Raw genomic sequence first — 27,028 nt, forward strand, 5'->3', positions numbered from 1 at the left:
CTGCTGGAGAACTGTGCTTCACGTGCTCTAGTTTGCACGTGTATTTGAACAAAACTGTAAACTATGTTCCTCTTATTTTCTATGGTTGTTCTTGTTATGCCATCTGGCTCCTGCCAGCAAAGCCTGTGCAAACTGAATGGCTTCTGAAACACGTTAAGGGCCGTACAAGGCCCCAGCACCTGTTGTTTTCACCCTGCTGAACAGATGCAATGCAAACTTGTGTCCTTACAACCTACCAACATGATCACAGCCCAGCACAGGCAATGAGGTATCTTGTATGTCAGGCTACCAGTCAACCACTGCAGAGAAACCCTTTGATATGGTTTCAGAGTAGCACCCGTGTTAGTCTGCATTTGCAAAAAGAAAAGGAGTACTTGTGGCACCTTAGAGACTAACAAATTTATTTGAGCACAAGCTTTGATCTGGGCTACCTAAAATCTTCCCTGAAGGACCTTCTTGGCAGCTGATACAGGTCCAGAATGCAGCAGGCACCATCACCTCTGAGAGAGATAAGGCCACCCCCATACAATCAGAGTCCTTAGCACACTCTACTTTATAACCCTGTAGGGCCCAGCCTGACAATAAACATCCCAGCATGCATTGCTCCATTCCTCTGGGAGAGGCGGTGTTCGGTGACAGACTACATGTCCCAGCATGCACTTCCCTATCCACCCGCGGCGCAGCCTGGGACGACAGGTCCCGGGATGCATCTCCCGTAGCGCGGTGCGTACTGGGGTATGTAGGCCTCATGACGAGCGTGGACGCAGCCCCACCCCTTGCCCGGAAGTAGTTCCGTCACTAGGGGTCACAGGCAGGGGCTGTTTCCGGGGGGACCAGGCATTATGTAGGCTGCGGAGTGGTCGGCCGTTTCGCGAAGCTTCTGCGGCTGTCGGGCTCCGCGGCTGCCGCCATGTTCGGCTGTTTGGTGGCGGGTAGGCTGGTGAGCGGTTCCCCGGGGCTTGGCAGGCGGCGCTTCCGGAGGGGCGGGGCCTTGGCGGGCTGGGTGGAGCCTCTGGAGAGACTAGTGTGGGGGAGGGGCCTTCGGGGGTCGGCCGCCGGCCGGGGAGGCTGTGTCGGGGGCCTCATACCCTTCGGGGGTAGCCTGGCCTGGAGGACCCCCGAGGGAGGAGGCTCCAGCCGGTGGGGTTCAGGGGAGCGAGCTCGGGAGGAGCTGTGGCGGGGAGGGGAGGGTTAGTGCCTGGGGGCTCAGCCTGTGGAGGGGTCTCTGGGGGAGGAGCTGGAGGAGTGGGGGGGGGGGTTAGCCTATGGAGAGTGTGTGTGGGGGGGGGAGGATCTTGAGGAGTGTGTGGGGGCTCACGTAGGGAAGGGGTGTGTCTCTTGGGGTGTGGGCTGTGCCTGGTGATAGCATTGGTTGTGAGGAAGTTTGGGAAGGGCCATACTGTGGAGGGCAGGTTCCAAGCTGGGGTGCCTCTGATTTTTCTTTCTCATTGTTGCTTTTTGGGAGCAGCTCCTGCATAAATGACATGTGTCATTGTGTCTTCCTCCCTCTCCAGATGTTCAAGTTCTGTGCAGACCCCATCCCAGTGTGCCCTCCTTCCCCTCATACAGGGTGGCACCCACATTTTATTGGCTAATGGGTGGGTAACCTCACCTTGCCAGAAGATTGCCTCAAGTTGCAGCAGACTGCAACCATGTTTAGTGATACAGATTTTTGGGCATATGGGAGGCGATAGATAGGTCCAAGCATTTTGTCTTGTGACTTGTTCTGAGTAGGAGCTACCTATATTAAGATGCATGCACTGATGTGTCATGTACAAGGACTCTGTAATAAAGACAAGTGTGGCTCTGTGTCCTCAACATTTAGCCATCCCTGAACTAAATGTATAAAATAATATCTTATTTCTTGCTTAAAGAGGTTTCCGTGATTCGGGTTCTGCTAGCCATGTGGTTGACAGCCACTACTTTATAGACTTGGTGGCTTCTTCTGCACCATATTGTACCACTATCCACATGGGGAGCTAAGGTACTCTGATACTACAGCCCTAGATGTGATATAAAGCCTGTGTAGCTAGAACAAGGACTGTGATTCCTTGTTGGCAGCTTATTACACAGTTCCCATGTGGATGTGTTTGCCACTCTCTCTGTTTATAAACTAAAACTGGCATGTACCTCACTTCCCCTTCTTTCAAACACTAGATGGATTTCTGAAAAGAGGGCTCGCAGGTTGTCAAAATTAAAATTTCTAAACTAAAATGTGGTTTTATATTCTAGGTGCAAGCAGTGGCACAACAGGTGGCCCAGGATAAGTTTGTATTTGACTTGCCTGACTATGAAAACATCAACCATGTGGTGGTCTTTATGCTGGGAACTATCCCATTTCCAGAGGGCATGGGAGGATCTGTCTACTTCTGCTTTCCTGACCAGAGTGGGATGGCAGTATGGCAACTCCTGGGGTTTGTCACCAATGAGAAGCCAAGTGCCATCTTCAAAATTTCTGGTTTAAAATCTGGTAAGAGCAGTGAAATATAGCCATTAAACAACAAAGCAATTAGACAATGAAGTGGATGTTTAGTTGCTAATGAATAAATGTAATAAGATATTGGAACGTATTGTGGGTTTTTTTTTTTTTTAATTTGTATTATGTAGCACTTAGGAACCCTGTTACTACTCCACACAATGCACAGTCAACTTGTGGAACTCGTTGCCAGAGGATGTTGTGAAAGCAAAATTATAACTGGGTTCAACCAGATAATTAAATAAATTCATGGAGGATAGGTCCATCACTAGCTGTTAGCCAAGATGGTCAAGGATGTAGTCCTATGAGTGTCCCTAAACATCTGACTGCCAGGCTGAACTAGTCAACAGGGGATGGATCATTCGATAATTGCCCTGTTCTTTCTCTTTGAAGGATCTGACACTGTCCACTGTTGGAAGGCAGGATACTGGGCTAGATGGACCATTGGTCTGAACGAATATGCCCATTCTTACGTTCTTGTTCATAAACCATCATGTGACATGCTATACACTGGCATGCTACTTGAAAAGCCAAATGTCTGTGTCTTTTCAAGTGGCTCTTAGTAGACCTAGCACTTATATTCTAAACAGTTCATCAAAACTGGCAGTTGTAGTATCTGATTGTAAATGAATGCTTGTGGCAGTGTTTCTCACCCTTCAGAGTTTGCAGGCAGTTTTCACATGGAGGCTTTGAAAACTAGAAGCGTAGAAAATTAACGTGGCACACGTTAAATGGATTAAAAACTAGCTACTTGATAGGTTTCAAAATGTAAATAGGGAATCATTGAGCAGGTGTATTTCAAGAAGCAATCCTTACACTATTTGATATTTATCAATGACCTGCGAGAAAACCAAAATAGTCACTGATAAAGTTTACAGATGATCCAAAAATTGGGCGAGTGGTAAATAATGAAGAGGACAGGCTGCTGCTACAGAGAGCTCTAGATTGCTTAGTAAAATGAGTTTAAGTAAACTGTTTTAATCCATATAAATGCAAATGTTTTAATCCAGGAGCAAAGCATGTACCTCATACTTAAAGGATAGGGGACTCTATCCTGGGGAGTAAACACTCTGAAAAAGATTTGGGGGTGGAGGTGGATAATCAGCTGAACACAAGCTCCTGATGACATTCTGTGGCCAAATGGGCTAATGTGATCCTGGGATGCGTAAATGGGAATCTTGAATAGGAGTAAAGAGGTTACTATACCTCTATATTTGGCACTGGTTTGACTGCTGCTGGAATACTACGTCCAGTTCTGCTATTCACAATTCAAGAAGGATGTTGATAAATTAGAGAAAGTTCAGAGAAGAACCACCAGAATGATTAAAAGATTCGAAAACCTGCCTTATAGTGAGAGACTCAAGGAGCTCAATCTGTTTAGCTTGACGAAGAGAAGGTTAAGTGGGTGACTTGATTACAGCCTAGAAGTACCTGCATGGGGAACAAATACTTGGTAAGGGGCTCTTTAGTCTAGCAGAGAAAGGTAAATGCGATCCAATGGCTGGAGATTGAAGCTAGACAAATTCAGACTGGAAATAAGGTGTAAATTTGTAACATTGAGGGTAACTGATCGTCGGAAAAACATAGACTTGTAGACTTTGAGGCAAGAAGGGACCACCAGGATTATCTAATATGGCTTCTTGCACATTGCAGGCCACAGAACCTCGCCCACCCACTCCTGTAATAGACCTGTGACCTGGCTGAGTTACTGAAGTCCTCAAATCATGATTTAAAAACTTCAAGTTACAGAGACTCTACCATTTACACTAGTTTAAACCTGCAAGTGACCCGTGCCCCATGCTGCAGAGAAAGGTGAATCCCCCCAGGATCTCTGCCGATATGACCCAAATGAAAATTCCTTTCCAACCCCAAATATGGCAGTCAGTTAGTCCCTGAGCATGTGGACAAGACCCAACAGTCAGTTGCCTGGGAAACTTCTCAAGGGTCATGGTGGATTCTCCATCATTGGCAACTTTTAAATCAAGATTGGATGTTCTTCTAAAATATCTCCTCTAGGAATTATTTTGGAGAAGTTTTATGGCCTGTGTTATACAGGAGGTCACACTAGATCATAATGGGCCCTTCTGGTCTTGGAATATATGAATTTGCACATTTTCAGTAGATTATAGATAGATGCACTTATATACATATTTAGTGTAAAAGAGAGCTACCCTGTATGTTAATTAGTAGCATTTGTTAGGCACTTAGGTAGAAATGCCAGTGAATATTTATATTCAGACTCAAAGATTGATTTTTTTTGTCAATGACTCTTGCTTCTAGTAGCTATATGTCGTAGCTTCATAAAACTAGCCTCTTGGAATCTAGATGATATATGTACTGTGTATATTTTGTTCCTCGAAACATCAGCTTTGGAAAATACTTTCCAGATTTTTGAGCATTCTTTGTTAGCACTTCAGCGCTCATAGTAGAATTTACTTCAGTGGGATGTCCGATTAGGTGGCCTGTTCTAATTAAATAGCTTTTTCCATGTGCACTCTAGCCTTTAATGCATAAGGCTGCTATTCTGTCGCGGAAGTCACGGATTCTGTGACTTCCGCAACTGCAGTGGATGGTACAGCTGACCCCAGGGCTGCCCAAGCAGCTGGCCCCGGGGAGTGCCCCAGCAGCAGTTGGTGTGCCTAGTCGTGGGGAGCGCCCCAGCAGCGGTCCCCCGGGGGCCATCTGTACTGTCCGCTGGAGGAGCGGCCCCTGGGGGCTGTCCTGGGAACCACCCAAGCAGCAGTGGTCCTGGGGGTGGCCAGTGCGGCTGGTCCTGGGGGCTGCCTGAGCAACAGCAGCTGGTGCGGCTGGCCCTGGGGGCCATCGGGAGAGTGGTCCCTGGGGGTTTCAGAGCAGGGGGTCACCGTGGGCAGTGTGCCCCACCGCTCAAACGGGCTGCCCAGAGCAGCGGAGCTCAGGAGCAGAGACTTAGTAATGGGTATTTATAGTAAAGTCATGGACAGGTCACAGGCCATGACTTTTTGTTTATTGCCTGTGACCTGTCCAGACTTTACTAAAAATACCCATGACTAAAGTGTAGCCTCATGAATGCATTACAGCATGGATAGTCAATAGGTGGACCGCAGGACAAATCCAGACTGCCAGATGCTCTTGAACAGATCGCAAAATATTTTTTTAGGGTTGACGATTAATCGCAGTTAACTCACGTGATTAACTCAAAAAAATTCATCTCGATTAAAAAAAAAATTAATCTCAATTAATCGCAGTTTTAATCACACTGTTAATTTCAATTGGTATTCTATTGTTTAAATATTTTGTATGTTTTTCTACATTTTCATATACATTTGATTTTAATTACAACACAGAATACCAGTGTGTATTTTTTATTATAAATATTTGCACTGTAAAAATGATAAACAAAAGAAATATTTTTCAATTCACCTCTTTTTCAATCTTTGTCATGAAAGAAAAACAAAACAATGTAAAATTTCAGAGCCTATAAATCCACACAGTCCTACTTCTTGTTCAGCCAATCGCTAAGACAAACAAGTTTGTATACATTTACAAGAGATAATGCTGCCCTCTTCTTATTTACAATGTCACCAGAAAGTAAGAAGAGGCATTTGCATGGCACTTTTGTAGCCAGCATTGCAAGGTATTTATGTGCCAGATATGCTAAACATTCTTCATGCTTCGGCCACCATTCCAGAGGACATGCTTCCATGATGATTATGCTCGTTTAAAAAAAAAATTATTAATTAAATTTGTGACTGAACTCCTTGGGGGAGAAGTGTATGTCCCCTGATCTGTTTTACCTGCATTCTGCCATATATTTCATGTTATAGCAGTCTCGGTGAGGGTCGTGCACATGTTGTTCATTTTAAGAACACTTTCACTGCAGATTTGACAAAACACAAAGAAGGTACCAATGTGAGATTGCTAAAGATAGCTACTGCACTCAACCCAAGGTTTAAGGATCTGAAGTGCATTCCAAAATCTGAGAGGGACGAGGCATGGAGCATGCTTTCAGAAGTCTTAAAAGAGCAACGCTCCGATGCGGAAACTATAGAACCTGAACCACCGAAGAAGAAAATAAACCTTCTGCTAGTGGCATCTAACTCAGATGATGAAAATGAGCAAGCGTTGGTCTGCACTGCTTTGGATTGTTGTTGAGCAGAACCGGTCATCAGCATGCACGCATGTCCCTTGTAATAGTGGTTAAAGCATGAAGGGACATGTGAATCTTTAGCACATCTGGCATGTAAATGTATTGCGACGCCGGCTACAACAGTGCCATCAGAATGCCTGTTCTCGCTTTCAGGTGACGTAAACAAAAAGCAGGCAGCATTATCTCCTGCAAATGTAAACAAACTTATTTGTCTGAGCGACTGGCTGAACACAAAGTAGGACTGAGTGGACTTGCAGGTTCTAACATTTTACATTGTTTTATTTTTGAATGAAGTTTTTTTTGTACATAATTCTACATTTGTAAGTTCAACTTTCATGATAGAGATTGCACTACAGTACTTGTATTAGGTGTATTGAAAAATACTATTTCTTCTGGTTTTTTACAGGTGCAAATACTTGTAATAAAAAAATGAGAATTGTACACTTTATTCTGTGTTGTAATTGAAATCAATATGTTTGAAAATGTAGAAAACATCCAAAATATTTAAATAAATGGTATTCTGTTATTGTTTAACAGTGCGATCACAAGCCCTAATTTTTTTGTTGAAGTCGGTCAAAAAGCAAACCTTGACTTTGGGCTCTGCGGCTGAGTTTGCAAGGTTTGCAGTTATACTGTTCCTTCTTGTAAACTGGGGAAGATACCTACTGTAGATGAGAGAAATGCTACCCCACAAGTCCATACTCAGAGTAGAACCACACTTTACTTTTACGCTACTTCCTCTCCCCCCACCCTGTCCCCAAGAATCCCAACACATATCAGCCCCCAAAATGATAACTTGTGATCAGTGCCATAAAGGTACAAAATTAATGACATCATCCATGGTATAAAATGCAGAGGGATAAATCCTACTGAGAAGGCTAGGAGAACCCATCATCTAATCTCAGTACAATTTCCAACTGATACCTTAACCAGTTGGAGGCATGGTCATCTGACCAGTTACAAGTAACATGATTCAGCTTGTTTTTATACAGCAGCTTTATTGTTGAAACTGAGTTAGTGCACCTGCACCTACCAGTCTGCCTATCTGGGTTTGTATTGGTGCACTTTGGGAAAATCTGCCTCAACAGGAGATAAAGTGCCAGAGAGCAGTGCCAGTTGTAGGAGGACTGGTGATGCACTTTGAAGTGTCCTACTATACATGGAGCTGAAAGGAAGGGTGACTGGCCAAACTGGCACATTTGGGAGTCTTGTCCGTGCTTTAGAAAACCTAAACGCGTGCTGAACTGAGTACAGGAAGGCAATCATGTGCCAGCCTAGCTTTCTGACAGAGGTAAAATCCAATAACAAGGCAACTAAACATGTGTTGTGCAGATACAGCTCATGTTTAGAGCTAACTATGCCAATAACTGGTTATAAAGTCTGTTCAGTTGTGACTTGGACTGGGTTTTTATTCTTGCCTAATGGCCACAGGGTAGCAAAATAAATTACTCAAGTGGATGGGAGTGGTAAAACTTAAATATATTTAAGGCCAAGCAGTACAGCTGTGAGAGATCAATTTCAAAATCTCCTACCCTGCATGTTAAAATCACACTTAAGCATAAAGTCAGGGAGTATAGAAGTTAGCTTTCACTAGGTAACTAACTTGCCCAAGTTGCACATAATTTTAAAGACTAGTTGGACTATTAAATGCATACATTAATATAGTGTGTGCAATTGTGTTGCTATTATGGGAACTTCACTATGCGGTTTTTTTGACTCTGAATATACACTAAAATTGCATGGATAAAGATTTCTCTTTAGTTTCCAAAGAGAGAGAGCAACACTGCCTATGCATGTGAGTATTTTCCTTCCAATTAGGCTTTAAAGTTCACACCTCACTGAGGTGAGGGCAGGATGATATTTATCAGGAATACCATTTTTGTAAAGGTGGATCAAAAGGGTAACAGCAATTCGAGAAAGTAATGAGGACAGCAACAAGAAGTGAGGAAATCAGTACTTGATCCTGCTGTCCCAACTGTAGTTGGTTACAGTTCCCAATTAAACCAATGGAAGTCTTGTCTGAGTAAAAGATGGCAGGAATGGACCTCTAATTTGAACCTCTTGGATGTTGCAACTGTGTTTCAGTGAGACACTTACAATCTTTCTCTTGCAGACTGGTCCAGCAGCATCCCTCTCAGGCCATTCAGGGAAAGTGTACATTTTAATGTCTGCTTAGAATCTTAGATGTTTACTGAGTACGCTCAAAATGACATTTTTTTCCGTTGTTTAATGTTCTAATTTCTAAACTTCCCAGAAAACCTACTGTCATTGGGACTACTCTAAACTGGTTGCATGAAAATTTGAGAATCTTTGTACGGCAGTTTGTATTATTGATGAGTTAAACGTCTTGATGTGGAAAGTATCTGTTTTTACAATTCAAGCAGGTGAAATAATTTTTATTTCTTAAACAAAAAAAGTCACTTTGAAGCCAGTCACGACAGGAAAGGCACTTTAGTAAGGTATAAGAGTGTGATGTTAGAATTGGAAGTCCTGAAAGAACCTTTAACTACTGTCTTGCTACCAAGTGATTGTGATGTCTAGACCACAAGCCACAATATCAAAATAAGTTACTGGTAGATTTAAGTACAGAAAGTATCTTTGCCAATTAGAAGAACTTAAAAAAAGAGAAGAACTTAGTTATATAGATGTAATAGCTCTTAATAACCTAGACTTCTTTTTTTTGAGGTTTAGTTAACATGAATGCTGACGAGCATAATAATAATGATAAAATCTAAATCTTTTTCTCCAGTTTGGCTGGAAACAAGGCAACCATATCTAGCTTCAAATCAGAAGTCCCTCAATAAAGAAATTATCTATCTTCTACAGGCCTAAGTAGCTCTAGCAATGTCTGGAAAAACATGAACGCCGTAACCATGGTAATGAGTCACCTGCTTTTCCGAGATTGCTGTGATCAATTTTTGTGCCCATATTACCAAAGACACTAATCGGGAATATTTCTGGCTTCTCCCTACAGGAGTTTCAGGTAACCTGAGTAGATCAGAATTTTTAATAAGGAATCCAAAGGTCTCTCTGTTTAATGATACATTTATATTTTTTTCTTTTGATCCCTCTATCAAACATACAGATAGGTTCTTAGTCCTTTTCAGTAACATGAAAGGAATGTTTCATATTTTTGCAGTCCATTTGCAATACTAAATATATATATATCAACTTAACCAGTGGCTATGGGAGTGAGCTTCTGGCAGCTATTTCGTCTGGAGCAGGGGGGTAATTGGGCTGAAAGAGCAGGCTTCTCTGGATCTCAGAAGTAAAGCAGGGTCATCCACTGCTCCAGATCCCTTTCTTGAAGCCAAATAAAGGTGGTGAAAGATCGAACATGCTGCTCTGACCGCTGCTGGTGTAACATATGCATTGGATCTCAAAAGTTAGAGAAAATGGTGGTATACTCTGAACAAAGTAAAAACAATGTCATCTTAGGGGTTCTTTGTGTTTCGCCAACTCAGTTCAGATAAGTTTTGGTTGCTGCCAACCCTGTAAACTCATCCAGGGATTTGACAGTCAATCTGTTGCTCTTTTTGGATCCTGCATCTTCACCAGTAGTAAGGATTCTGCAGCGGAGAGTGATTTAACTGCCAGACTAGAAAATTCCTCACACTCCCAAAGCTTTATTGCCTCTGCAACACAAACAGGAGTAAAAAGAAAATAAATGTACATTTATGGGAAAAGTGAGCAGATAGGTTAGAAATACACAGGGAGCTGATCTTTTTAGTAAGAGATGCAAATTTTACTCTCTTTCTGATCAAAGCTACTGTTTTAAGTGCTTTTAGTAACAAAGGCTCTGGGTACGAGTTCGTTCTGGTACAATAAGCACCCGGTAGAGTTAAGTGCCCTTAGCTTTGCATTAGGCACTTAAATATCCTTGTCATGCCTAATTGAACTGATGCTGGGTCTTATCACTTAAATCTTCAGATAGTGTCCTCTGCTTTCAAGCTTATTGCAGCATTTGACTTTTTCCTCTTGATACTGTGATTCCTTTTTAGGATTTGCTTATTCTCCAGTATCAAAACTGGGACCAGATCAATTTTGACTACGTCCCTAACTGAGTTCAGAATCTTTGAAATGATTCTTCTGGATACTCATACTGGGTTCCAATGATATGTCATCATCTAGAACTTCTTGGCACAGAAATGCTGAGGTCTGAATGTTTCCTTTCCTGCTAGGCGTGGTTCCAGAGGACAGGAACTTGTCTAGCAAGCCATCAGGATTGTCTTTGCCATGCTGTTTTGGTGGCCTTTTTTTAATCAGGTAGGGATGCCATAAGGAAAAGGTGAAGACCAAAAGCAGTAAACTTAAATGAGAACAAAATGGCCCTGATGGAAGATGCTACCTCTCACAGCAGTTGTAGCCAGCCACCAGATCTTGAGAGCAGAAGCACTTGGTAACACCGTGGCAAGTGCAGCTGCTTGTAGCTGTCTGCTCACTTTGTGTGCCAGCTTCCAAATCTCCTTTAAGCCGTGACTAACTTAGACCAATTACATTTGACTCTCACCAGGAAAGAGAGTATAAAGATGCTTCCCTCATGAAGTGGGGAAGCTTGCTTTTATTTATTTATTTTTTACTGTGCCTAAATGTGCTAGGCACTTTGGTGTGCAAGAGGAAAAACATGCTCTTGGCAGCAAAGAGCTGACAGTCTGATTGTAGACATGAGATGACAAGTGGGGGGTAATATTTAGAGGTATAAGTCACCATTTTGCTCCCTCTAGCTTTTTGCTATCCGGTGCTGTGATGGGTTACATCAATCTTTAGTCTCCCCATCTCAAAACTTGTGGTGTAAAACCATGTCTGTGTTTGATTAAAGGAAATGGCTAGAGGATAAACCCAAACTAATTTCAAAGCCTGAAGGCGCTCTGAAATAGCTGAGTACTGTGGCAAAGAGTTGGATAAAGGAAGAGAAGTGGGAGATCAGTATGAAGAGACTATCCCTGCTTGCTCTTTTCCTGAAATGCTGGGATCTTTTGCAGCATTGCTTCCGAAGGCAAAATTGTGAATGCAAAAATATTTAGTCTGTATCTTGAAGTATTTTGAAATACTGCATGTTCCTTGAAATTTATGATTTATATGTTGTGAATAGAAGAGTTAGGCACTGAAAACAGATGTATTATTTTATAGGGCTTGTGATGGCCGAATATAATCCACATGCAGAAGAGGATAACTTTATTTTATCCTCACAAGTGGACAAATCTTGATTATCTGTTCTGTGCTGTGTTCAACACTAATAATGTATGAGCTCTGAAGGTGTGCGTGTATGTGTCAAACAGATCTCGGTTGAGGCAACTGGGGAAGAGGAAGGGAACAGCATGTGGGTGGATTAGACCACCAGGAGGTAGTGAGAGGGCTCTGGCAGCTGCCTTCTTTGGTGCGGAGACACTTTTATGTGGGATGTTTGGATTGGGTTAAACTAAGATCTCTTGTGAGTCGGACCATCTCTTCTTGAGCTCAGTAGCTACTATTTGGCAAAACAAATCTAGATCTAGTATACAGTAAAGGTGGCAGATAATGTAACTGCTAGACTTACTTCATTGCAGTGCTACATGGAAAATTAACAGACTCTTAATTGAGTTTCTACATAAACCATGCTAGGAAGGACATGGTACCTGCTTCCTACATACTAATGTTTTAGGCCCGGGGTAGGCAACCTATGGCATGCATCCCAAAGGCGGCGCGCGAGCTGATTTTCAGTGGCACTCACGCTGCCCGGGTTCTGGCCACCAGTCTGGAGGGCTCTGCATTTTAATTTAACTTTTAAATAAAGCTTCTTAAGCATTTTAAAAACCTTATTTACTTTACATACAACAATAGTTTAGTTATATATTAAAGACTTATAGAAAGAGACCTTCTAAAAACGTTAAAATGTATTACTGGCACATGAAACCTTAAATTAGAGTGAATAAATGAAGACTCAGCACACCACTTCTGAAAGGTTGCCAACCCCTGATTTAGGCCTTTGCTGAAGAATTAACTGTCTTCTGGAATCTTCAGATTTCCTTGATTCCTTTGAGCTGGGGTAGGGCAGAGACTTATGCTAGTCTCACTGGCTGAGATTTTAGCAATTGAGCCAGGTCACGTGGTGGTGTAGTTTTCATTTAGCCCAGTCAGCAGCTTGTGATACCACTTATTGGCATGTGGACTATGGCATAGCTCTTAAATGGCTCTGCTCTTCTCTGCTAAGATGATCCAGAGGGTGGTACTGAGCAGTTGCTTCTTTATTGGGAGGATGTTTTTCTACAGCATTCACTAGAACTTATGTGCAGCTGTGTGTCTTATTCACATCTAATGGCATTACAGGCATTCTCTGTGGCTTCCCATACACATTGAACAGGAGGGAGTGACAGATTTCAGTGAATCTAGATGATTGTGTTTATTTTTGGTGAGTCCCTGAGACTTGGGTTTAGAGCTGATTAAAGCTCAGTTTAGAAGAGTCAGAAGTGATGCTGGAGGTCTGGGATGATGCCTGCACAAAAGGTTTGCTATTTTCAGCCGGATTGTTAATGGATTCTCCAATGGCTTTTGTGACCAACAGGGCCTCTTTATTTTGCAACCATTTCTTTCTGATGTGGACCTTGTTACAGTCATTGGTGGCTTTATAATGCTGAGATTGGATTACTGCAGTGCATGCTACATGGGATAGCCTTGAAGATCACTCAAATCTCAGAAACAGCTGCCTATTTGCCTAGTGCAGTCTGAACCACTGGAGCATTATACCAACCCTCACAAGCATTCACTTACTTTTTATTTGCTACTAGGTGCTGTTCAAAGTGGTGGTTTATTTACGTTCATTTAAAAATTCATTCAGCATCCAGAGGCCATGATGGGGGCTGCTAAAAATAAATGCTGCATAATAGTTGTGTGATCCAAGGCATGAATATTGTCATATTTTTACTTTGAATGAATGAACCAAAGGACTGTGCCTCAGTACTTGTTGGTTCTGGGTTTTTCTGTAAACATTTCTGTGGATATTAAAGGATAGAGTAGTACTATAAAATCGTACTCCTGAGCTTTTTAAAAAAATGATCATACTCCCTGTTGTACTGGAAAAGTCAGTAATAGCAAGAGGTTCAAATGCGTCTGAATCTTGCATACAGATATACAACCCAACTGGTTCAATGGGGAGGTTAGTTTACGTCTTAGGGGATTTTAAAAACTGATTAACTCTTCCTTACAAAACTCCTTCCCTGTAAGGTTCTGTTAGGATTGTCTCTCTCTTCCTAGTTATTAGCAAGATTAAAGATATTTTTGTAATTTAAAATTATCCATTGCATTTTTTCACACACTTAGTATATGAACTGTAGACATTTTTTTTCATAATTCTGTATGTAGACAGACCTCTGCTTGGCAAGTAACAAGAAACCTCACACAAGAAATCTTGGTTACTTCAACTTAATATAATAGTTGTACTGATGCCAAGTTTGACATTTCTGCTGCTTGTGCTATTTGTTTCAGGGAAAGGCAGCCAACACCCCTTTGGAGCAATGAACATCCCTCAGACTCCATCTGTAGCCCAGATTGGGATCTCAGTGGAATTGCTTGAACATTTGGCCCAGCAGACTCCTGTAGCAAGTGCTGCTGTATCATCAGTAGACTCATTCACTCAGGTAATTTAAAAACATTGTTTCTAGCAGTCTTTTGCTCATTAGTGTTATACCAATAAAAAAAAACCAGCAGGATATTATTAAAGGGGATAAGGCAAAATGCAACGTTCATTGTGAATACAGAAAGAATCGGAGTAAGCAGTCAGTTGTAGCTATAAGATCCCATTCACTCACACTCATGCACGAGTTCTGTAGAGTTGTTATAGTTACCAGCCTAGGAGTTGCTTATGCCAAGTCACTGGCCAGGTGGCCTGAACACGAGGGTGGAGCAGGGCCTTGTCAGATGTGCATCCGATGCTCCTGGAGGTTGGTTTGCAGAATCAGACCCAAAGTCCTCAGTCTTCAGGGTTTGTTCTTATAGGGATTTATCCTCATACAAGTTTATAGGGTTTGCCTAATCATGCTCTTCGCATGTTTGAAGTGATAATCAATCACTGTTCTCATGTTTGAGGTGATAGTCAATCATGCAGATGGCACAGCAATGATGAAATGACAGTATGTTATCTTGTTTCTCGGCTCTTTGGCCCCCCTGTCTTTGGGGCAAGTATGCCCTCAGGGTTATCGGGCTATCTCGTCCACTGCTTTCTTCAGCCAGACGATCTTATTTTAAGACTGGCACCTCAACCTTTAACTTTTCATTCCTCATTCAATCATAGATACATACAATCACACTCCAGCATATATCCTGTCACATCTGCATTTTAATCAGCTACCCATCCTTTAACATGACCATTCTAAAATCAGTGGGACATTGCAGACTTCAATAAGTCTGTTCATCCCACTTATTATATCTAAAAGGAAACAAACAAGATAAGCATGCAAGAGTGGGGGGTTCACACCTCTTATTCCAGAGTTCAGGAAAACAAAGTTGTACCAGCCATAAAGGACAGCTGTTATCTTGTTACTTTTAGAACAATCTCTTTGTCTCTGGATGTGCTTCTACAATTAACACTGATCTTGTAAAACTGCCAGGCAATTTCAGTCAACACAGACTCATCAGGGTGGCTGAGAAACATATTTCTTTCTAATGGTCAGGCCAAATTCTGGGGTCTGCAGTGGAGTCACTCTTTCTTACATTTCCCGTATCGGAAATATACCAGTTATCAATCTAGTCCAATAGCGTAAGAGCCAGTTAAGAATCAAGCTCTCTGTTAAAGCAGGTGTGAAAAATGGTTACAAGTACAGTAGTTCCAAAACTACAACCCCCAATTGTATGTTATCAAGCTAACCATGATCTGGTAGTCTATTCATTCAGCAGAATACTTCAGATGAGATTTTTTCCCTTAGGAAAATATAGAAATTGTGTGTGTTTTTGGGGTGGTTTTTTTTTGTCATTGCCATAGTCTGCATACTTACACTTGTGTAAAATGCTGATATATTTCCCTCTTCAGTCAAGTAGCTCTATGTACATGATTTATAATTCAAGTAAACTTTCTTTAAAAGAATGTTTTAAGCCTTTCCATCACAGGAGCTGAAACTGAGGCTTTGGTGCATGAAGAAGATAGCTAAAGTAGGACTCTAGGCTCCTAACTGTTGCGGGAACTTAAAGTGCCTAGACTTGGGGAATGGGAAACACTTGGGGTGGAATACTAGGTCAAATAGGAAGATAAGTCTTCTGTCACAGAGTAACAGGGCTAGCTGCACCTCTGTCCCCTTCCTGGTGTCTCCAACTTCACTTGCTTTAGGCCTTGTGCCTTTACCAATTTCAGTGCAAAAGTTTGCAATTTCCCCATTTTTACACCAGGCACTGAGTTACAGTACTGTGTGTGTCAACTATGCTTACCCTACAGGACTGACTGAGTTTGGGAACCTGCGGTTCTTCCCTGGGAGTCTATGACCAGTTGTGTACAGTGATCAGACAGTTTTCTTAAAACAAAAGTATTGTTTTGTTTAGTAGTAGGCACAAAACACTAGAGGGGGGAGAAAAGATTTTAACCATCTACATGAATGTGTGTCTAGAGTCTTAGGGCAGGTCTACACTACAGGACCTATATCGTAAAACTACATTGCTCAGGGGTGTGAAAAACCACACCACTGAGTGACATAGTTATACCGACCTAATCCCCCTGTGTAGACAGTGCTATCTTGATGGGAGAGGTTCTGCCATTGACATAGCTACCATCTTCCAAGGAGGTGGATTAACTGTGCCAACGGGAGAAGCTCTCCCATCTCCGTGTAGGAGCGTCTTCACTTAAGCACTACAATAGCGCAGCTGCATTGGTGAAACTGCACTGATGCAGCATTTTAAGTGTAGACCTTCCCTTACTGTCCCCTGACATAACCTAGGTAGATCTAAGATCTTCAGGCACCCCCACTAGGTCCCAGGCTGTTTCTCACTAGAAAGACTATGCTGCCATAGCCCCCTGGTGTAGCCTACACCAACAGAAGGAGTTTTTGCGTCATTATAGGCACACCACCTTCCCAGACAATACGCTGTGTTGACAGAGTCACTCTTCCATTGACATCACCACATTTGCATGGGAATTTTGCTGGCATAACTATGTTCAGGGCGGTATTTTTTTCACACTCCTGACTAAAGTAGGTATGCCGATAGTACGTTTCAGTGTAAATCAAATCTCAGTCTGGTTTCCCTGAACACCTATTGCTTCTCTTCTGAGAAAAGAGTCCCTTTTAAACTCTGTTATAGGTGTGGGGTTTTTTGTTTTTTTGTTCTGCGTTCCAAAGGTTTGACTCTCCTGTTTAAAACCAATCCTGTAGGTACTGCAGGATAATGAGCCAGTGGTTCTAGCATTGTACTTTAACAGTTCAAGTATTTGCTGAGGAATGGCTTATCTTGAGCCATTTTCTTTCCTGCCTGTTTTTCCAGACACTCTTGTTGGTCTAAACCAATGTAGTCATATAATAAATATTCCAATAACCAACATTTATTTATAAATTATTACAGAGCAGCTCCAAATCTTTCACCAATATACTCTGAAGAAACTTACTCTTGATCCAAGACTATGCTGCACATTGAAGCTCAGGGCTCTTGCTTGGGGAACCATGGGAATGGCCAAAGCAGTTGGACTGGGCTTGAGGCAGATATTGTGATATCTCCATCAGCAGGCTTGTGCTGCTGCCTTAGCTAGCTGGATCCTCCTGCTTCTTGCTATTGTGATATGTTGATGCACAGCTTTGCTGCTGGTGCAGGGACCCTGATATACTCCATGCTCAACTGGATACATATTCCCTTTGCCACGATCACCCTTTCTTCCTGCTCCAGCACCTCTGAGCGGTACCCCGGCCCATTTTCTCCTCCCAGTCTCCTGACCATTCAGTGAAAAGGTACCTTTGAAAGCCCCTCTCTTCTTGAGGGAGACTGCCCTGCACACTGAGGACTGCCATATTTTGGGCCTAGACTTAAGCATGTCCCACCTCCCCAGGCTCATCTCAGACAGAGGGGAAGGTAAATGGGTTTTTGATGTTCACCTGGGCAGTTGAACAGAGAAAGGGGAGGAGTGTGCAGAACCATGGGAAATTATGCCAGTGGCAGCTGCTCGGGACAGACCCTGCTTTAGCTTCTTGATCCAGACAATAAATTGTTGCTTCAGTTCTGCAGAAACTTTTCAGTCATTTATGGTCAGCTTCGCTGCTGATGATTAATAGCTGTAGTGTGATAGGATCAGTTACTCCTAAAGAGCTGTAATGGAGCACTTTGAGAAACCTAACTTATCAGCAGTGTTAATCACACTGTTCACTGCTGCTCACAGTTGCCAACTTTCACGTAAATAAGCATCCCGACTTTCACAATAAGCCAAAAATCAAGCTTAATCCCACTTCAAAACAAAGCCAAAACAAGCCAATCCCTAAGAACTCCAACATACTATGTGACTAGATCCCCCAGGTGTGCAGTCTGGGACTGTGATGGGCCTGCTGTGCACGCCTGACTCTCTCACCCTCCCCTTACCCCTTCTTCCCGGGAGCCGATATTTTAAAAAAAAAAAAAAAAAAAAAAAAAGAACCTACAAGCCATAAACGAGCCAACAAGCAACTCAACAGCCTATTAAGCGAAAAACAAGCTCAATTTCTGCTTTTTTTTTTTTTGGGTGGGTTTGGCATGTCTGCTGCTGCTTCCTCCAAATAAAGCTATAATCCAGTCTGTCATCACAACTAACTGTGCGGGTGTGAGGGACTTCAGAGTGCCTTTCAAGTGAGGAGTACTCAACAGGCGTAACTAACACACCTAAACAAATGCAGTTTTTATGTAAATATACTAAGCATGCATGGGGTGGGAGAGGAGAAAAACGGGATGGTTTCTGAACAATATTTCTCTGAAGCATCAAATCTTCCATTACTGTTTGTTGCACCACTAAGATAATGTACCTTGTGGGATAATTGACAAAGCAGCTAATGTCTTTTGTTGGTAGTTACAGTTAAGGGAGAGGCATCTGATATTTGCAAGTTACTTTTTACAAGTATATTCCAAGTTCAGTTAATATATTGTTATAAAAAATGTAAAAATGTGCTTCAGACTTAGTCTGCGCTACGAAGTTTCGCCAACATAACTGTGTCGGCTAGAAGTATGGCGGTGAAAAAAAAATCACACCCTCTAGGCAACAAGCAATGCTTTATCCTCCTCCCTCTTCTCCCTCCCCCCCCCCGACTCCCATTCAGATCCAGCTATGTTGACGGCAGAGTACTTCTGTTGGCTTAGTTAATGTTGTTCATGGAGGTGTTTTAACTATGCTGTCAGAACTCCGAAAAAGAAAAGGAGTACTTGTGGCACCTTAGAGACTAACCAATTTATTGAGCTGTAGCTCATGAAAGCTTACGCTCAAATAAATTGATTAGTCTCTAAGGTGCCACAAGTACTCCTTTTCTTTTTGCGAATACAGACTAACACGTCTGTTACTCTGAAACCTGTCAGAACTCCTGTCATCCCCCACTATCTCCACTAGGTGGCTCTGCTGGCACAGCTAGACTGGCAAAGGCTCATACTGTTTCTCAGGAGTAAGGCTGCTCCAACACTAGAGATTATGACTAGGGTGAATTACAGGCAGTCCTCGGATTTACGACACAATTGGTTCCTGAAAATTGCATCCTAAGTCTAAATGTCGTAACTCGGAACCGCAATACACTCCATTGCGGGACCGAGCATCGTAAAGTCAAAACCAATTGTCGTAAGTCGAATCAGGGTGTCAATTCAGAAACATCGTAAGTTGAATGCTGTGAAGTCGAGGACTGCCTGTACTAGTTAAGGACAAGTTTGCAAAAGGAACAGTTGCAACTGGCCTGTATTTTAAAAAAAGAAAAGAAAAAAAAATATGATTGAAAACATAGTTTTTAAGAGGTGGTTATTCCATTTTATATTTAATCTTCATTTATACCAAACTAAAATTAAGTTGAATTATTTAGGCATTGAACTTGAATTGTTCTTCTTCAAGAGATAGTCCCTATTGTATTCCACTGTGGATTACACATACACCCTGTGTGCCTGTAGTTGGAGAATTTGAAGGTAGTGTGTCCGTTGGTCTGCGCATTCACCCTGGCTTGCCTCATGCTTCTGACTGAGGTGATAAAGGGCAAGGCAGACTGATCACCTCCTTAGTCCCTACTCACCAATGCATGGTCAGAGTCAGAATCTTTAGCGTCCTCAGCCCCATCCTTTCCTGTATCCCATTCGAGTGCCAGACTTATGCCCAGTACTCCGGGCTTCAAACTCTGCACCTTCGGCCCACGATCCTTCTCAGTCAGCGATGACCATCAATGCTGCCTCTACTGTCTCGGAGAGGCCCACGCTGTGGCTCAGTACAGTATTTGTCAGTCTTTCACCAGCTGTACCTGAGAAGGACAGGCACTTTGCCTCTGTAAGTACCTCATGGAATTGACCATGAGGCCTCAATCGGACCCAGGCTGGGGACATCCTACCCCCAACCCGCCCAGTACCCGGGCCTGAATCTGTAAGGAAGGCACCTCCTGCTGCAGAGTGTGACTTCAGTGCTGGAGGATCCGACCCCACAGCGGGGCCTAGTTGGGAGATTAGGAAGCATGGGACTAAATCTTCATCTAAATCTGTTCCAAAGATATCAGATCTGCCTAGAAGCAAACCCACCGGCCCAGCTCATGAGGTTGTCTTATGTCCGGATACCATCATCATCGCCACCACCAGTGGCCCAGTAGGAGTCCCTCTTACACTGAGGAGATCTGGATCCATGGTTGCACCATAGGACGTTTTTGCTGTCCCAGATCCAGAATCCCCCCTTCCATTGGGATTCTCCATTTTTAGGGAGCTTATATCACCTCCGAGAGACCTGTCGGTGGGACGGAATTTATCATTCGCACTTATACAAAATGTACACCTCTCAGTCAGCACCGATGGTACCATCATCAGAACCCGAGTCAACTCTTTCCTTCTCAGGAAACTTGGAACCATTGGAGGAACCGATTTTCCTGTACTGCCATTCCCTACAAGGCCCACATGACCCTAGGACCAACCACCACCTCACCTGACTCAGTGTCACTGGTACCCGATGCCACCACCTGTCCACCTCACCTACTGGCCATATTGTAGCCTCCTTTGGGATCTATACGATCCACTAGAGTGTCATCACTTGCCTCCCCTACGAGAGAACCTCAAATTTATCCCCAGATTCAATAGAGGAGGCAGGGTATTACACTCTGGTTCTGGCAGTTCCACCTGAACCAGCCAGACTGCCATCACCATCGCTGGATGAAGTGGTGGCTTTGGTATTCCCCCCCCTCCACATGTGTCACTCCATTTGTAAGACAAAACCGTAGTTGCCTTCAGGCATGGCTACAGTCAGTTTACGCCCCAAGCCGCTATTCTATGAACCTCACACTGAAAGTTCCCACTAAGGTACCGTTGTCCCTCCTTGGTATGCTTAGGGGTCCCCTTTCTCCCCTCCTTCCTGGACAAGGCCATTATTACAGATGCGTCCCTACTAAGTTGGGGAGCCCATGTGGACAACCACCTGGCACAGGGAACATGGACATCTCAAGAGTCCAGAATGCACATCAGTGTCCTGAAATTACAAGTACTATTGAAGGCATGCGAGTTCCTTCTTCCTTTCATCAACTCTCACCAAAACACTATGATGGTTTTCTACATCAACATACAAGGGGGAGCGAGATCTGCCTCTCTAAGTGCAGAAGCAGTCAATCTCTGGAACTGGTGCATCAGCAATCAGATCACCCTATTTGCAGCCTACCTTCTGGGGACGCAGAATATGCTTGCAGACGCTTCACGATTGACCACAAGTGAGAGCTTCATGACATTTTCACATGATGGGGAACCCCAACCAGGGATCTGTTCACTTTCCAGGCCAACAACAAGTGTGCCACATATTGCTCCAGGAGAGTCCTAGCTTACTGCTCCCTCTCCTTTTTCCCTGGTCATAACAGTTCAACTATGCCTTCCCTCAGCTACTGATTCTGTCACAAGTGTTATGCAAGATCAGACAGGATAAAGTGACAGTTATCCTGATAGCGCCTTTCTGGCCCAGACAGTTTTGGTTCCTCAAAGCCTCCTATGCCTGTCATCTCATCCTCTGATTACCTTCCCAATCTTCCCTGAGCTCCTAACCCAGTGCAATGGCAGGATCAGGCATCCCAATCCACTACCACTTCACCTCAGGGCGTGGTATTTTAGATGTTTGTCAGCCCTAGAATGGGTGTGCTCCTCGGCCGTGTAAGACATCCTTTCTAATAGCAGAAAGGACTCAACTAGGAAACGTTACCAATCTAAATGGAAATGCTTCTCATCCTGGACACAGCAGAAAAGCATTCTACCAGAAGCTACGGGTATCCCACTCATCCTCAACTATATCCTGTCTTTAAAGACATCAAACCTATTCCTCAGTTCCCTGTGAGTCGACTTGGCAGCTATCTCTGCATTCCGTCTCCCTGTGGAAGGCTACTCTATTTTCGCACACCTGCTAACCACTCGATTCTGCAAAGTCCCAATAAGAACTTTCCCACCCTCTCAAAAGATAATACCCCGTGGGACTTGAATCTTGTTCTTTCAGTTCTGACACAGGCTCCCCTGCCCCTTTGAATCCTTAGTGACTTGCTCCATGTCCCTCCTTTCCATGATGCTCGTCTTTCTTGTACCCATTGGCAAGGAGGGTTAATGAACTTGGCGCAATGATGGCAGACCCTCCATACATTGTATTTCACAAAGACAAAGTTTCTTTATACCTACACCCCAAATTTATCCCCAAAGTGGTTTGGAATTTCACCTTCACCAATCCATTCCTGAAACCACACACGTATGTTAAAAAAGAGCATAGGCTCCACTCCTTAGATGTTTCATGAGCCTTGGCCTTTTACCTGCAGAGAACAAAACCATTCAGAAAGTCTTTGAGGCTGTTTGTCGCTGTAGTGGAGAGAGTCAAAGGTGATGCCATCTTCATCCAGAGTTTCCAAATGGATATCTGATTGCATTCTACTCTATCAGCTCTCAAACCTCCCCACTCCATGAGAGATCAAGCCACGACTGTAGCGTCTCTTCAGGACGGACCCCTCTTAGACATCTGTAAAGCGGCCACATGGAGCTCCATCCACATGTTTACAAGATGTTGCATTCTGGTACAAGATTCGGCCGCTGATGCCTCATTTGGTACGGCAGTTCTCCATTCGACCCTCTCATCCTCATCCTTGCAGCTCCTCTTTCTTAGGTACTGCTTGTCAGTCACCCACAGTGGAATACCATAGGGACCATCACTCAACAAAGAGGAGGTTACTTACATGTAACTGGAGATTCTTTGAGATTTGTGGTCCCTATATAGTTTTCCATTACCCCTTCTCTTTTTCCTGTACTTTGGATCGTATCTGATTTGTGGTGGAGAAGGAAGTGATGCACCCCACCCTTTATTGCCTTGATCAGAAGCATAAGGTGAGCCAGGGTGCATGCTCAGACCAACAAATGCTACTTTCAAATTCTCCAGTTCCAGGCGCATGGTGAACATACATAACCCACGATGAAATACATATAAGGACCACACATCTTGAAGAACCTCCGGTTACAGGTAAGTAACATCTTCTTACATGGAATTACCACTAAGTGAGCAAATACAAAAAATGAAGTACTTGTAGGCAAAATCATCAACAGCAGGTGCTATTGGTAGGCTGCCACTAACTTGCTAGTCTAGTTTGTAGGACAAGGCCCAAGTCTTAACACTACATCATCCATTAGTCCCATAAGACTTTACAAATTTTATTTTTGTTTATCTTGAGGTTGTTTAAGGCTTTCCTTCAGAAACTTGCTCCAGGAAACTAATCTTTTCAAAAGAATAACTGAATAAAAATCAAAATATTTTTAAGTTTCTGAGAGAATCTCTTTAGAGACGCGGTGTCTGAGGGCAGGACTGGAAGCTAGGAACTCTAGATCTAATCCTCTCTAACACAGACTTCCTTTTTACTTAACCTCTCTGCCTTCCTTTCCCCCATTTGTAAAAGAAAGATTTAATCCACCCAGCATGAGGCTTGAAGATTAGCTAATCATTTGAACAGTGCTTTAGATATGAAAAGCATGATCAAAGTTCTAAATATGGATTTGATTTACAATGTGTGCTTTTTGGAATTTCAGTTCACTCAGAAGATGCTGGATAGCTTCTATAACTTTGCCTCATCGTTTGCTGTCACGCAGGCCCAGATGACACCGAATCCCTCTGAAGCTTTCATCCCTGCAAATGTGGTTCTGAAATGGTAAAGGAAAACATCTCAAGCAATAAGCTTATTTCTAGGCACCAAAACTGTGGGTTTCATAGCACTGAATTAACTTTCATGCCATACAGAAATCTTACTTTGAAAATACTTAACTAAAAGTTCTCCTTTTGACTTTGCTACACTATAGTAGCTTCTTGTATTCTGTTCTACATAGCCTCTTTTTAAATACTAAACTTGGATCATTAAAATGCTGTACCTATCTCACTCTTGTTTGCTACCAGGCAGTTTAACCCCTACCTGCAGTACGTGGCTGATTCCGGAAGCCGCCTTTGCTCCTTGTAATGGTACTGACCATGGGAAAGCAGAACACACTGCCGTCTCTTGGGCTACAATCGATGTCTGTTAAGTTCTCAGGAGCACTTAGTTAACAACATTGTATGAACACTCCTAGTCCTTTCCCCACAAAGTCATCACCTCTTAGCCCAGGGTACATGTATTCAAAGGATGTTGACCTAGACCAAGTTTTAAAACACTACTTAAAAATGATTCAGACTGCCTGAACATGGTTTGACCATCTAGTGTGGGCAGGGCAAAGAGCGTTAAATGAGTTCAGCCTAATTAGTTAAAAATTATGCCTCAGACTGGTTTGGGTAACGGTTCCTAGCCAGCGTAGACTGGGAAATGTGGGGGGACGGACTTTTAATATACAGTAGCATCTCAGAGTTACGAGTGCCAGAGTTTGATGAACTGACTGGTCAACCAGACACCTAATTTGGAACTGGAAGTATGCAATCAGGCAGCCGCAGAAGCCCTCTCTCCCTCCTGCCCCCCCCCCCCCCCCAAAAAAAAAAGAAAGCAAATGCAGTACAGTACTGTGTTTAAACATAAACCACTTAAAAAAAAAAAAAAAAAAAAAGGAAAGTTTTTTTAAAAAAAGATGATGATTTGACAAGGTAAGGAAACTTTCATTTAAATTAAGATGGTTAAAAGCAGCATTTTTCTTCTGCATAGTAAAGTTTCAAAGCTGTATTAAGTCAATGTTAAGTTGTAAACTTTTGAAAAAACAACCATAATGTTTTGTTCAGAGTTATGAACATTTTAGAGTTATGAACAACCTCCATGCCCGAGGTTTTTGTAATTCTGAGGTTCTACTGTAGTTAGTGGTTTTCCTTTGGGCTTGGAATTTGAAATCCTAAGATTTATTCTGAACATAGCTGGTCCATTCTTATCCTTTGATTCTGATAGCACCGAGAATGTGCTAGGCACTGTACAAATGTAAAAGCAGGCAAGATCCCTGAAAGAAAAACGAAGGGTAGGGGAAAGGAGTTAAACAAATAGTCAGGATACTGTCTGGTCAAGTCCTTATACAATTTTGGTAAGGGCCAGCTTCTCTGTGACAGTTGAGTGGCAAAACCGCTAGGGATGCCCAGTACCAGCAAAAGGACTTTTCCAGAGAGCGGCAGGAGATCCATTTCACTGGGGAACTACACTCTGTGACCTTGCTGGGATTCTGGCGTGAAGACTTGCTTAGGTGTCCTTTGGCCTTCGGTTAAATAAGTTAGGTTCCTGACGAGACATTGTTCAGTACATAAATGCCTCACTGAATCTGTTGAAAAGCCATGGAGGCAGGGATGCACCCATCGCTTTGCACCAGGCCATCAGAGGAACATGAACGGTGAGGCCAGGACAGGCACTCTGGAGGTCTTCAGGGGCTATACCAATACATTAAAAAAAAAAATGAGAAATAGAAAAACTGAAGTGGGCCAAAGCAAGATAGGATCAAGCAATCTCCTTAGCTGACAAAAGTTTTAATTGATCTAGTAATCTGATCACAGCCATATAGGGTACCAGTAGTTTGACCCAGCTGGAGCAAGAGTTTGAAGAGCTTCACATTCTGCTCTCATTCGAAGTTGTATCAGGTCTTTCCAGAGATGACAGTATTTCTTTCCTGTGGCCATTGACTATTTCATCAATGTGATCTGTGAAGTGTGGACAGCTTGTGTAGAAGTGAGGATTTTGAAGCTTGTTTTTGGCTTCTGCAGGATCAAAGCCTATAGTATATTTATTGAAAAGGTCTCACAAGTCTCATATTCTGCCCTGTTTTTGGAACCTGTTAGATTATTAACTTTGATTATAAAAATTCATTGTTTTCATCACTTATGCTCTTTGTCCAAGATGGCAGCAACAGAGGAAGTAGGATGGTCTGTGAATAGTTAATTTCACTAAGCATTAGCACACTGTAGGGAATGTTAGCATCTAAAAACCCATTATTTTTATTTCTTTAAATTCAGCACTGGATTTTTGTGACATGTACTTATATTCGTAAAACATAAATGTTGGGGTTTAAACTACTGTCATTTCAGCATACACAGAAAAAATGGCAAACTACTTATCTGGTGCTCTTCGTATGCATTATAAGGGAACATGTTGCATATGCATTAGTCTTCGATTACATAATCAGATACGATATTTTCCACAAGATCAAGAGCCTCATTTATTTCACAAGATGGAATCAAAGGGGACAGAATTAAGGGTATATGGGCAACCTTAAATGGGCGTTTTCTGACTTTTGAGTGCTTGTCTTTGCAACCTGAATAATGTTCTTATAATGTAGTTTAGTATGTAATCCATGAAATGTTTTAGTTTTGTTAAATTTTAATCAGCTACACCGTAAAGATAATGACCTAATGGAATATACCTCTCAGTATCAAAGTGCCTGAAGCATGACTGGGAAAACAGGGTTTGAAAAGACCATGCAGGGGAAAGATATATTTAAACAGTTTTCCATGCTGTGTGTGGGGTAATACTTAAATCTTGCCTCTGTACAGATGACTTAATCTGTGATCTGGGCTAGTTCTTCAGTAATGGTTTGGAAAATTGAAGCTGTAATTCTTGAGTTGCATCATTGGGAAGCCATTTTAATTGGTACAGACTTTTGTCTCTTCTAGGTATGAGAACTTCCAGAGACGACTGGCTCAGAATCCTTTCTTCTGGAAAACATAAACTTCAGTCATGTCTTTTGAAGTGCTCTCCGACTATAGTCATGTCTTAAAGATACAGTAAATCACCCCACTAAAGAAAGTTGGTGCAGTAATCAAAGTCTAAGCAGACCACATGGATTTTATAGTACCATTGGAACTTATTTAAAATTAAAAACCTGAAAACAACTGCTCATCTTTGTGTTTT

The 27,028-nt window shown here is 42.6% G+C and overlaps 1 protein-coding gene across 2 annotated transcripts; it reads left to right on the forward strand.

Annotated features, from left to right (window-relative positions):
* Positions 1 to 784: 784 nt before the first annotated feature.
* On the forward strand, positions 785 to 27,009 carry HIKESHI (heat shock protein nuclear import factor hikeshi). 2 transcript variants are annotated; one of them, XM_037889395.1, is made up of 5 exons: positions 785 to 940; positions 2,233 to 2,470; positions 14,067 to 14,218; positions 23,763 to 23,881; positions 26,791 to 27,009. In XM_037889395.1, exons 1-5 carry the CDS (start codon positions 911 to 913, stop codon positions 26,843 to 26,845), a joined length of 594 nt encoding a protein of 197 aa, XP_037745323.1. In that variant the 5' UTR covers positions 785 to 910; the 3' UTR covers positions 26,846 to 27,009. The 2 variants fall into 2 exon arrangements, with proteins under 2 accessions (XP_037745323.1, XP_037745330.1); XM_037889402.2 differs by having other exon boundaries at positions 794 to 932.
* The last annotated feature ends 19 nt before the right edge of the window (positions 27,010 to 27,028 follow it).

The sequence above is a fragment of the Chelonia mydas genome, chromosome 1 (genome assembly GCF_015237465.2).
Source record: "Chelonia mydas isolate rCheMyd1 chromosome 1, rCheMyd1.pri.v2, whole genome shotgun sequence".
NCBI lineage: Eukaryota > Metazoa > Chordata > Testudines > Cheloniidae > Chelonia > Chelonia mydas.

What these genes read in the sequence shown, in the direction of transcription:
- HIKESHI (XM_037889395.1), top strand. Translation starts at nt 911, where the DNA reads ATGTTCGGCTGTTTGGTGGCGGGTAGGCTG. An exon ending in GTTTGGTGGCGGGTAGGCTG is followed by an intron (nt 941 to 2,232) that starts GTGAGCGGTTCC and finishes TTTATATTCTAG; the next exon opens with GTGCAAGCAGTGGCACAACA. An exon ending in GCAAATGTGGTTCTGAAATG is followed by an intron (nt 23,882 to 26,790) that starts GTAAAGGAAAAC and finishes TGTCTCTTCTAG; the next exon opens with GTATGAGAACTTCCAGAGAC.